Source organism: Ambystoma mexicanum, chromosome 6q (assembly GCF_040938575.1).
Source record: "Ambystoma mexicanum isolate Mex_15411 chromosome 6q, UKY_AmexF1_1, whole genome shotgun sequence".
NCBI classification, from domain to species: Eukaryota; Metazoa; Chordata; class Amphibia; order Caudata; family Ambystomatidae; genus Ambystoma; species Ambystoma mexicanum.
In genome coordinates this window covers 36,073,681-36,086,020 of record NC_090937.1, presented here as the reverse complement: position 1 = coordinate 36,086,020, position 12,340 = coordinate 36,073,681, and the positions used below count along the sequence as shown (strand labels likewise).

The 12,340-nt window shown below is 49.7% G+C and overlaps 1 protein-coding gene across 5 annotated transcripts in view; it reads right to left on the bottom strand.

Moving 5' to 3' along the window:
- The window catches only part of ARHGAP24 (Rho GTPase activating protein 24), a 1,622,143-nt gene that overhangs the window by 512,288 nt on the left and 1,097,515 nt on the right, over nt 1-12,340 (bottom strand). Inside the window, exon 1 of one of the 5 annotated variants that reach the window (XM_069630412.1) lies at nt 9,189-9,416. The exons of 3 other annotated variants lie outside the window; for them this stretch is intronic. Coding sequence is in view for 1 of the 2 variants with exons in the window: in XM_069630409.1 (XP_069486510.1) it covers nt 9,285-9,360 (76 nt within the window). In the remaining variant the exon portion in view is untranslated. Of the gene's footprint in view, nt 1-9,188; nt 9,417-12,340 lie in introns of those variants that run through there. One more of the 5 variants, XM_069630409.1, reaches the window with a different exon arrangement.

The following is a 12,340-nucleotide window of genomic DNA, read 5'->3' as shown; positions in this document are numbered from 1 at the left end:
CTTCATCACATCGTTACTCCCTTCCCGCTCCCTTCGTCTCACCCCTTGATTTCTTTCGTTCCCCTTCCCTCCCCCCCGGGTGGGCCTTAGGCTTTCCCCCAACTATCCCCCGATCCCTATCCCCAAAAGAACACCCCCAACTAACTTGTGATCCCCTTGCCCCCTTCCCGGCGTCCAGCCAGTTAGTTCCGCCATTTCTGGCATTTGACCGGACCATCAGCCTGCCCTCCTCAGCCAGGCATTCAGAGCAATGCTCACTTCTTTGAGCCCCCCCCACTGCTTCGTCGCTTCGGTGGCCCATCCTATACTTTCTGTTCAAGGGGACTCTGCTTTCGGTGAAACCTCTGGAACTTCCATTCCTGATCCGCCGCTGGTCAGATCACCCCTATCATCCTCCCTCCGAGTCGTTGCGCTCTCCTTCCATTGTGGGCAGCGGGGTGTTCAATTTTTTTAATTTCCTCGAGCTGGTTTTTCTTCTCCTGGAACCCGACTGGCCAGATGTGCCTGCCGCGACCGCCACTGGGCCGACTGGGCCCCCTGGGGGTCGGCTCCATCACATAGTCCCGGATGGCTCCCCTTATGTCTTCTTCCGTGACCAGCATTGTCCGTTGACCCATATATCTGAAAGCCAAGGAGAAGGGATAGCCCCACCTGTAGCGCACACCTCTCTCCTTTAGTAGCTGCGTTAGGGGGTGGCACATTCTGCGTTTGGCCAAAGTGTAGGCGGAGAGGTCTTGGAAAATTGTGATCCGAGCGTTGTTTTAGGTAATCTCCCCCGCCTTCCTCGCTGCTTCCAGCACCTTTGCCTTTTCTGTGTAAAAGTGGAACTGGGCCAGGACCGACTGAGGGCTCCCCGCCCTTCCCCCCGCCCTGTGCACCCAGTCGAACGTGAGTTCTGTAGTCATCTCTTCTGCGAAGAGGAGGGTTATAATGTCTCTCACCATTCAGATTAAATCTCTCTCCGTTTCTCCCTCTGTTTCAGGGACCCCGTAAAATCTGAGGTTATTCCTCCTTTCCCTGTTTTCATAGTCGTCCATCTGCCTGGCCCTTTCCTCGTCCCTCTTCTCCAGGGTCGCTAGTCTCATATCTATTTGAACCTCCTGGGTTGTTGACGTCGACTGGTTAGTTTCCACTTGTAGAAGTCCGTCCTCGACCTTGTCTATCCTTTGGTCCATTTTTTCAAATTTCTGAACGATGTCTGATCGCATTTCTCTGATCTCCCGTAAGATAGATGCAAAGCTCCTTTCCATCGCTGTTGTGGGCTGTATCGAGGCCTCTGGCTGGGCCATGTCCTCAGTGCGGGTAGGGTCACTGATATTGCTCCCCGTCTCCTTATATCGATATGCCTGCAGGGCCTCCTGCCAGTTCATTCGGTCATCCGGTGTGCCCACTGATGGGTTCGCCACGGTCTGGGGGTATTGGGGGGTCTCCTCCAGGCCCCACCCAGCGGTATCCGGACTGGGGTGTCCTGGGGGAGCCTGTGGGGAGTGGGTCCCCCTCTGCGGGAAGGCAGCTTCTCGGTGGGCACACGCCCCACCAGCACCGGGTGGGGGCCTCACACCTGAGTCACTCCCCAGGGTTGATGGTATTTTCTTTTTTTTATGTTCCCAGGGGAGGGAGGAATTTTTAACGGGGCTCGTGTGGGCAAGCCACTGGGGTCACTCACTCAGGGCGGGGGGCCGCCGGCGCCGTTCCACCGTCTCCATCTGATGCCTCCTTTGCTCTCCTAGATGGTGACAAGCGGGCACACGCCCTGGGGATGGGCCCAGGGGTCACCACCTGCTTGAGTTCGGCACAACTGGTCTCTGTCCCCCCACCTGCCCTCCTTATGGTAGCGGGTCGCAAAACCCCTGGGACCCCTTGGGGGATGGGTGGCCACACTCCTTTCCCAGGAGCTGGTGTGCTGTGGGCCCGACAGCAATGTGAGAGCCTTCCGCTGGTTCGTGTGATTTTTGTTGGGCCCGCTCGGGGGGGGGCACGGCTGCAGGGGGGCGGTGGGCGAGGCCTCTCTTGGTCCTTTGCTTGGCATGTCCCGGGAGGCCTCCGCTCCCGAGCCCACCCCTTTGCCGCCCGCCCGCCCGCTCCGGTAGACTCCGGTGGGTGTTGGGCCCCGATGCCTCTGCCTCCAGGTCCCGGATGCTGAGTCTAGGACTGCGTGCACTCTCTGTCCGCCGGGCCGACTCCTCCGGACACACACTCCGACGCGTGGGGGGGAGGCGGCGAGAGCCCACGCCCCGCTCCGGGGCCGCTGTTCCGTGATTGTGCGCTCCCCCTGAGAGTGCAGGGAGCGGATCGGCGAAGGGGGCCGGGCTCTCCGGCGAGACTTCCCCGCCTCGGAGGGCCGCGCCTCTTCCTCCGGTGCCACGGCTGATGAGTCTGTTCACCGCTCTACCTTTGCGGACCGCAAGGCCCGTACTCCATCTCTCTGGGGTAACCGAGCTTTGCTCTTTCGAGCGGGGGAGGGCCGGGTTGGTCACCAACTCGGTCCGGCCAACTGCATCTGCCAGGTGGGTCCGGGGGGGGCTTAATCCCCTTATATGGCCAGCCTCGGTGGGAGCACGGCGTTCAGGCGGCCACTATCTGTGCGCCCCCTGGTGGCCCTCGTTTGAGTCTTTCTTACTTAGGTTGGCTTCATTGCATCCAGTTCATGAAATGAGAAGTGACACCAGAAGGGGGAAGTAAGTACAGTCTCCAACTCACAGCAGCAAGAAACATTTTTGGCACAGCCTCAGATGGTTGCACTAAAGGGCTGGACATTTTTTAAAAAGAGGTGTCCTGGTAACCGCTGGCAGGCCACTGGGGGAGAGGGAAGAGGCAAGATCTAAGCGGAAATTTGGGCAGCCATTCTGGTCAGGACCAGGCAATGGGATATCGTTTGATCAATCTATTTCGGGACTCCAGAGGAGGATTGCATGCAATGGATTGTCAAAATCTACACAGTTCTTATGCACAATGATTGTGCATTTTTTTTAATGAAAGCCACCCTAAGTTGTGCATTTACTAGCTCTGCAGATACTCTCTATCATGGCCATCTTAAGCACTTTTGGGGCCCTGGTCACAGACATCTTTGGGCCCCCCCTCCACCAAACCAAAGGAATTAAGGGATCAAGAATACTGGTAGCGCCTTCCACCCCCACCCGTCGTGCTTACAACCTATAGGTTGATATGCTGTCTCACAGCATAATAAGCATGTTTACTCCCTTTAAGTCCCCTTACCTTCTTCATTCTGTCTAATCAGAATGATAAATAAGTAGCATTTGAAGCCCAACACTAGCAGTGTACGAAGAGGTTACTGTTGTAGTGCATGCAGGATACATTTTTATCAATAACATCCAGGAAGGTATGCAGCCTGTAGTATTAATGCAGGACTATATGTAAAAGGTACATGTAACCCATAATGGACAGATAACTCACATTAGCTGCCTCGCAGAATGCAAAAGTGCTCATGCGTGGATAGAGGAGACCAGTTGAAAGAAAGAAGAAAGCTATACATACGGTAGCATGGGTAGTGGATGCAGATTAGAAGATACCAGGAAGGTGTCTTTATCCAGATAGACTGAGATTAGAAGTGGGATATGGTTTTCAAATAGTGTTGCCATTAGATATCAAAGGAACAAATACCTGTGGTGTGCGATATAAATATGTGCATGATTAAAGTGGAAGCAACCCTATAGCCAGTGAAACCATGAATAAGTATTTTATGAAGATCATACCCTGAGAAGGCAATCCCTCTGAAGGGCTAACAATTTTGAAAGGTTTAGGGACTGGCAATGTAATATTAAATGAGATGTCCAGGATCACACATTGGTTAAGGGCTGAAGGGGTGAAGCTGGGATTTGTGCCAACGCTGCAATTTCTGCATTTGAACCCTTTCTTTTCCAGTTCTTACCATGAACTAAAAGAATCTCTTTTTATAAAAACGGACTTGGAAAGTACACAAATCACATTACCAAGCATGACAAATATTTAACAAAATATAGAAGGTTGTTATGCTAAATGGGAATGGTCCTAGCTTCCTTTTCTCCATCATCAAGGGAAGTATGTACGTACCAGCATACCAATCGTTGTGATTTACCAAATGTAATCTGGGTTTGTCTTTTGTATTTTAAAGCTTTAAATACTTCCAAATCAATGACTTGGGACATTTTCATTTATAAAACGTGCATAAAAACCTTTGACTTTTACCAAAAAGCTAACCGTTTTATGTGTCAAACAAGCAGACCTTGAAATATACTTGCCTAAGGCATGCAACACCTGCTCCGCTCTCTTCTGTCTACTACCCATTCACTCAAATGGCCTACATAAGAAGAAAGATCAAGTAATGGGATAAACGATGCCAGAAGCATGCAAGAAGGCAAACTTCACAGAAGACAGCAAAGCAATGTAAGATATTAGATGATTTGACCAGGGTCGCTGTATCGTCTGCTGGTCAAAGCCAGGATACAAGCATGAACACTTTTGTTCCATAGTCTTGAATTTGGATACTCATTCACCTCTTGGACCAACAGTTTATGCCATTGTTGGAGGCGATTGCCTAGGTTTTAAAACACCCCATCTGAACAAACCAATTTCTAGACCTTCACCATACAGATGATATGTTAGTTTTTATAGCATTCCCTATCTGGTGCATGTATATTGCTGACACCAACAGATGTTGATCTGCAAACCAAAGTACATATGCAGGCAGTTTCATAAAGTTCAGACATGCAAAAGGCTCAGCCAGCCTTGCTGGAATGTGATATTTTAGTTTTGCATATGAACACATATCCCTGCAATGGGTGCTTCACACACTGAGCTAACTTCTGAAACATTTTGGCACTCAATTTATCAATATACATTTCACTGTTGCCTATTGCACATGATCAACACAATTCCTACAGGAAGGAAACAATGCTAGATTTGTGCCGTCAGGAACACACAAACTATGTATACCACAGTGAACACAGAAAGCAATACATGATGAATTGATCAAGGCAGAATGTACTTGTCAACATAGGAAGGCAATGGGTGTAGAGCCTCAGCAGCACCCCATAAAATATCCTGAAGTGTGCTATGTAAGCCTGGTGAACAATGGAATCATACTTCTTCAATCAAGCAGTCTTGTGGGGCCCCCTCCAAGGTGGGGGCCCTGGGCAAGTGCCCCCTTTGCCCTCCCATAAAAACGTCTTGGCTCTCTATAACCTCATTATACAATATGTACCTGGCTGATGTCCAACGACCTACTCTCATGATTTCCTGCTTAGAGGGCCCTGATCAAAACAAAAAATTGACTTTCTGTTTTCCAATTCTCTGTGCTAAATGTATATTGCCACCATTACACAGTTCAACCATAAGACAGTGATGTTTCTAGTTTTCCCTTTTTTGGGGCAAGCACTGCGCCACCTCATTGGCCACCATTGGACCCCTAAAATAGCCCAGAAACCACCTTGCCCTGCGGCATCGGTCTGTAGCTCCAACTACCTGCTACCCAAAAGAGCTCCTGAAAGAGGGGCCAAAACCGACATTTCACTGATACACTTTTTGACATTTTTATTAGTATTCTGGTTTATATTTAAATCTTTCCACTATACAAAGATAAAACAAGAGCATTTGTATATCCAATAACATAGATAAACGAAAGGAAAACAAAATAAAGAAATGTTTTTAAATATTTTCCTTACATCACAGATCAAAAGGAAATGAAAAGGAAATTAAAACATATCCCATCACAGAGGGACATTAAGCACAGACACAAGCTATTGACAGCACGTGCTTCCTCTGTATCTGAATAGCCAACATAGCAGCCAATAGAAAGAAGAGGAGAACTGCGTAGGCTCATGGGCTGCACAGGCACAGAAGAGGGCAGAGTAAGTAGGCAACACAACACTTTTCTTTGAAAATATGAGCCTCATTTAATCCATAATGCACCAATAAAATGTCAGTAGTCATCTTTCAGAAATCAATTAAAGATTGTTAAATAAACTTATGTTTCTCACAACTAACAACTTTCCAAAATTCACCAAACAACGCCATACATAAAAACTTCACACCTGGACCACTGTAGGAAACCACACTTACAATTCCAAAAACTTAGACCGCGAGGAGTGCATATCACCACGAACCATCCACATCACAGTAATGGCCCTGGGTACAATCTTAGAATGGCGAACCCTAGTCACGTTCCCTCCTCTCCGGTGTACTTAACAGATTAGTACCGGTTAGTGAGTGCCCCAATGGTAACTTTGTTGGCATTTGCTGCACACGGTCTGTAAAATATATATTACCATATTACCAACACACCTGATGTCCAGTATACAATGTCTCAAAAACACTGCCTTGATGCCACTAACTCCTACCACTAGGTGCCCTTGCCTTAAATTCTGCATGTGAAATGCATCTTGGCAGTCTGTGTTTTACCATTGTTGGCTGAGCAGAAAGATCCATTGGTGCTTCATAAGCAAAGAGGCCAGGTCCTCTTGCAGGCCATCCCTTTAAATATCTCAGTTTGAACTGTGCTGAGAGCCGTCACTGTACTCCCAGCATTTCCAACTTCATGCAGCAGGGCCTAATGATGGTGTCCTCATGCCACACAACACTGGCATGCCATGTTCCCAACTGCTCTTCCCTCTCGGGTGACTTTGGTAGTGGGCCGGCTTTTCCGGCCGGCTCACCCATAGGTCCTTACATGGTGGCTAAGGGCCAATTACAACAGCATTACTACCCAAGGGGGAGGTTTTGATACAATGTTATGCAAATTGTTCATTTTAAATAATATTTATTCTGTAACACTGGTCATAACTACTACTCGAGTGGTGAGGTCACTTATCAAACTGGCCAACATAGTCCAACAGAGTGGGCCACCTTGACCCAAAAAACAGGCCCACGCTAGCATTTTGTGTTTTTGGTTTATCATTTTCCTATTGCCCTATAGGACAGTCCGAGGCCGCACGTTGCTGCACATTGAAAACACTTAGGGCCCGATTCATGGAATTTTTTGCACAGTTAAAGGGACTTTGCACTGCTGAAAAGTGGCTTTGCACTGCTGACACGAACCCTGATTCATTGAACTGTACAAAGTGTATTTCTTTCAGTGCAAAGTCATTTTGTACTGCAAAAATGACTATGCACTGACTTTGCATGGACTTTGCACTGCAAAAATACACGTTTGCACAGTTCCATGAATCAGTTTGTGTCAGCAGTGCAAAAACACTTTTTAGCAGTGCAAAGTCATTTTGAACCGTTTCAAAAAATCCATGAATCGGGCCCTTAAGCACTAGCATAACTTTTGAATCATAATGGTACAACAGTCCTGGTGCTTTTCGAGTAGTCTGAACCCACATAGGTTACCACATCAGCATTCTGCACACGCATTCATCTGGGGGAAGAAAAGCAGAAATGCAAATGACATTGCGCGATAATTCATGTGGGATTTTGCTGAGGTGTGCGGAAAATGGACTTTATTAGAAAGCAATAAAATCGTGTTTCGTGTTGGTGTTTCAGCGGCAAGCCCTGCTTGGAGTCGTAATTTAAACGTGATTAGGTTACACGCCCAGAGACTTCTATGTATAGCATGTGGTAGGAACGCAGCAGTGGCATTTGCAGGGCGGGGAGAGTGATGGAGCCCCGCGGAGCGCTCTGCATCTGGGGTTCTCTGATTGCGGACTACAAATGCGTGCTTTACGCTGATGTAGACAATTCAGAAGAGGCCAGGCAATTGCAGTGATGACTTCACCTGGCATCATTTGTAGAAAGCAACACGTGGTAAAAATGGATGCTGTCCCAGAATAGGGGGCTTGCTACAAGCTTGGAGAAATCAGAGGTGGTAATACTGTCAAACTGTAACACTGTCCCCACTGGGTAACTGTTGGATGTCCACCAGATTTTGGTTTTCAGCTTTTGCCCATTCAGAAGTCACTTAAGATTTCATTGAAGATGACGGTATTACCACCAGTGGTGATACCGCCAGGTGCAGTAATGCATTTTTTCTGGGGGTAATACCTGCAGGCACATGTTGGAGCAATTACCTACGTGTGGGTTTTGAAACTCATAATCAGACATACCTGAAAATCATGTAGTGTGCTGAAATGTCTACTAAACTGTGTGATCCCAGACAAACTCCTCATTTTGCACATGCTTCATTCCCATTAGCAGTGAAACTTGAGAGGGCTTAGAAATAGGGGGAAGCAGTGTCATGCACTATATTACAGCAGGATATGTTTATTTGGTCACATTTAAAAACACATATGGTCCACATTTTGCTGAGAACAACTTCATAAACCACATACCAAATTAACTGTGTGCGGATGGTCTCTCCCCAGCTCCACCCAATAGGCATCAAAATCAACAATCTTTCCACAAATTGTCAATGACTTGTCTAGCAGCTGGACTATTCAGGGCAAAGGAACTAACATATCTCCAGCATTTTTCAACAATGACTCTTCTGACTTCAGTTTAACAGACATGTTAAAAGTGTTTGTGATACACCCCCCAAGGAACTGAATCCCAGTCGTTTGGGAACATTTAGGTATTGTGGCATCAAATGAGCAGCATGCGGCCAGGCCTCAATATCGTGACCTTCTCTCAACAACCCACTCACATATTCATAGCAGAGGCTGGGATTGGGAGGAGGGAGGGTCTAGCAGCTTTGTCAATAGGCATTCGTGGAAGATGAGAGAATAAGACTCCGGCAAAAAAACAGAGTTAAGGAAGTGCAAACTAGGCTGCTTTTTGATAAATGAGAACTGCGCATCAATCCTTCTGAGTGAAAGTTATATTGGAGTGACAGCCTACATGTTCTTTTCTTTTGGTGCATGAGGAAAAAAAAGTGTGTGGTGAGTTGTTTCACACTGCTGTTCGAGCTAAGAACATAACGGCAGGAAACAAGCAAGCTCTGGAAATCACGCGTAATTTAAGTGGTAGGACCACCTCAAAGCCGCAGCCTTCACATGCTTTCCGTCTAACCGTATAATTTGTGAGCTAAAAGTTAAACGTCGGTAAAGCCAGCTCCTTCAGGGAAGTCTTTTTCAAATAACATAACGCATGGGAGTTATACTGTCCCATCGCGAGTTACAAAAAACATTTTCTTAAAGACGACACAGATTATTATTATTACATTACTACGTCCTATGCGCGAGCAGTGCACCACGAGGCCACTTCTGCAGTCTCCCGATAGCAAAGTCGATACAGTATTGGTGTCAAAGCCTTCCTACCAGAGCGGATCTGCCTTCAGTCTGTAGCTGCGGGCGTGCGTCACAGGTGAGGAGACAGGAAACGCAGGAGACATAATAACGAGCGTGGCTCCTCACCTGGCAGCGGCGGCGGCACGCGCGCAGGTCCAGCAGCCTTGGAGCCGACGGTGGGGAGCAGCCGTGCCCTGCGCATGCTCTCAGAGCAGCTGCTGCCGCCGTCGCGCGAGGCTCGCGCCCAGCGCTGCGTCTGTTGCTCGGCCCTGCTCCATCAGAACTCTTCCCTATTATGACGCAATAGCCGTGGAATCGAACGCAGGCAGGTCAGCAGCCCCAGATGTGAATCCACTGCTGAAAGAGGCGGGCACGAAGTACTGCTGAGCAAGGTCAAAAACACAGAGTGACAGAAGAGGGCAGAAGGGGGGCCCGGGGGGGGAACGCGAAGCGTTTCCCCCCGGGGAGTTTTTTGGCGATGCACATGGCCAGCGAGTGGCCGTGGGGCAGAGCGCCGCCTGGGGGGGTATTTAAGGGCTCGGGGAAGGTTCGGGGGGCAGGCGACGGTTAGGACTTGATGATTGTCCTGTCGCCTGCTCCCGAGCCTTCCCTGTAGCTGGGCCTAGGGTCGCGGTGAGGAGGAGGTAGGGGATTAGTAGGGGTTTTGGTGGCGGGGATAGGTTTAGCAGGGGAGGGTGTAGATGTGTCGGCGGGCGTTTATAAAAAAAAAAAAAAAAAAAAAAAAACAAAGAAAGGGGTGGTGATTGCGGACTCCGCATGTTAGGGGGGTATTGTACATAAGGTACCCCCACCCCTTCCCCCCCCCTGCTTACCGGAGCAGCCGTCAGTGGCTTTGGATCAGGGAGGGCGGGTCGCGCCAGCTGGGGCCGCGGCTTCGGGTTGCCGGGGAGGGAGCAGGAGCGCCGCTGTGAGGTGCATCCCTCGTTGGTTTTAGCGTGGTCGCGGGGGGTTTTTATGACCCGGTGCCGTCCCCGCTTCGTTTGGGGGGCGTTAGGGGGCAATGGGTCGGCTGGGGGGTCTGTTTGTTGGAGCCGTTGCGTGCCGGGCTTCCCTGGTACTCGCGCGCGGTGCTGTCTTCTGAAGTGAGGGGGCAGAGCGGTCCTCTTAAAGGGGCCGCTCTCCCTTTCATGTAGTGGGCTGCTAGGCCCTGCGGTGCGGCGAGTGAGCCACCAGGGGGCAGGCTGCTGAAGTGGAAGGGCACGGTGGGGCCCAGTAAAAAAAAAAAAAAAAAAAAAACGAAACACACAGCAGGCGAGAAGGGAGGGGGGTTTGGGTAGGGGTTTTTCTCAGCAGTAGGGATATGATATGGCATTTGAAACGCTCCTATACACAAGTGTTTCAAGGTTGTGCTGTGGCTCCTGGTTTTTTGGGTTTGTTTCTTTGGGTGGCATTTGTCAGAAAATAAGGAGGACGTTTTGTCTGGGCAAAGGTTAGTTTAAAGAGGTTAAAATAAAAATAATAAAAATAAAAAAAAAAAAAAAAATAAAATAAAGTATATAAGAATAATAGCGAAATAGAGCATACAATGGTATCTTTGGGGTATTATTATGTGGAATTAGGTTAATTAATATTCTGGGATACCTTATTTTCTTAGCTTAGTTCCCCTTTCGGGGTTTTTTCCTTGCACTGGGTAAGTGCCCACGGAAAGGGCTGGCTCGGGGGTGTAGTGGCTAGGTGTAAGATTAAAGGGATTATTGAGTGCACGGTCATTTTATCTGGGCAATATGGTGGGACAGGGAGCTAGTAAGAAGGGCAGGGTGGATGCCAGGGTGCTGAGGGAGGCCCTAGAAATTATTAACAGGGCATCTAAGGCCCAGCTTGAAGGGGAGGTAGTGGAGGTTTCGGGAGAAGGGTAGGTGGGGGGGGGGGGCAGGCCGCAGCGTAGGGCAACGGCGGGTGGCAGGAGAGTCATGTCGGTGGGGGTGATGGGGCGCAGAATGGGGCAATCTGGACAGAGGGAAAAGGGGGCAAAAACCTGCGGAAGAGTGCAGGTGGGAGAAGGAGGGCGAGGTCCCCATCAATTTGAGGAGGTTGAAAGGGGGCGCGGAACGCCCCCCCCAGGTACGAGGAGTGAGGGCGGAGGGCGCTGTGCAGCCCCCGCTGGTCAGGGGGAGGTAGAGAGTTTTACAACGGCCCCTCCTCGGTCAGCGCAAGGAAATCCTAGAGGGTGCAGTACAGCCCCTAGCAATGAGGATTCCAGGGTGGAGGTCGGAACGCCTCGCCCGAGAGAAGAGGACCAGGCAAGGGTTTCCCACAACCCCGCCGAGAAGACGTCAAAGGGGTGGCGGGGCGGACGCCCCGGGCTCGCATGAAGATCATCAACTCAAACTGGGCATGAGCTCACATCCGCAATGCTATTTAAGGGTAGGAGCCCTCTATGGAAGGAGAGGAGGAGTATCGGTGTGGACGCCAGACTACGGGCGGCAGGTGTGGAAAGAGGTGAGCGGGAAAGGGAATGGTCATCTGCATGGCAGAGAGGGGTTACAAGTAGGTGGACGGGGGAGGAACGGGCTGGTTTTCAAGGTGTAAGGAAAGAAGTTGGTGTGCAGGCCATTGAAGCTGAAGGGGTTGGAAAGAGCATTTGCTCGGTGGAGGTCCAAACGGACAAGGTGAGGGAGCCATTGGTGCTCGAAGTGCGAGCTGGAAAGGATAAGGAGTGTGAAGCGAAAAGAAAGGGGGACAAAGGGCCATACATGGGGATAACAAAACCATTGGGGACGCACTTGAGGGCAGCGACCAGGGAAAAGATTCAGGCAGGGGAATTGGTGGATGTCTTTAAATTGCTCCATAGGGAAGTGAGAGCAAAAGAGGGGTCTGAGGAGGTAGAGAGGGAACTGGCTTCACGCCCAAGGGGCCCGGTGACCATCGAGAATTGGACATCGGCGTTTATTATTTATGCCAGTGTGTGCTGTAAAAAATTTACGGAGTGGTGCGTCCCTGCTTAAATATATGGACATAATTAGGAAGGTTTTTCACGAGTGGGGAGTTTTTGGTTGGGTACGCTATGATGAGGAATTGAGAGCGAGAAGGGCGGTGGATAGTTAGGCGGTCTGGGGGGGTGAGAGAGACATGGATCTTTGGCTGCAATGGATGGCTCCAACGGGGCCTGCCCCGACATTACACACAGCAAGTGGGCTGCCTGTGCCTTACCGGCCCTTTCT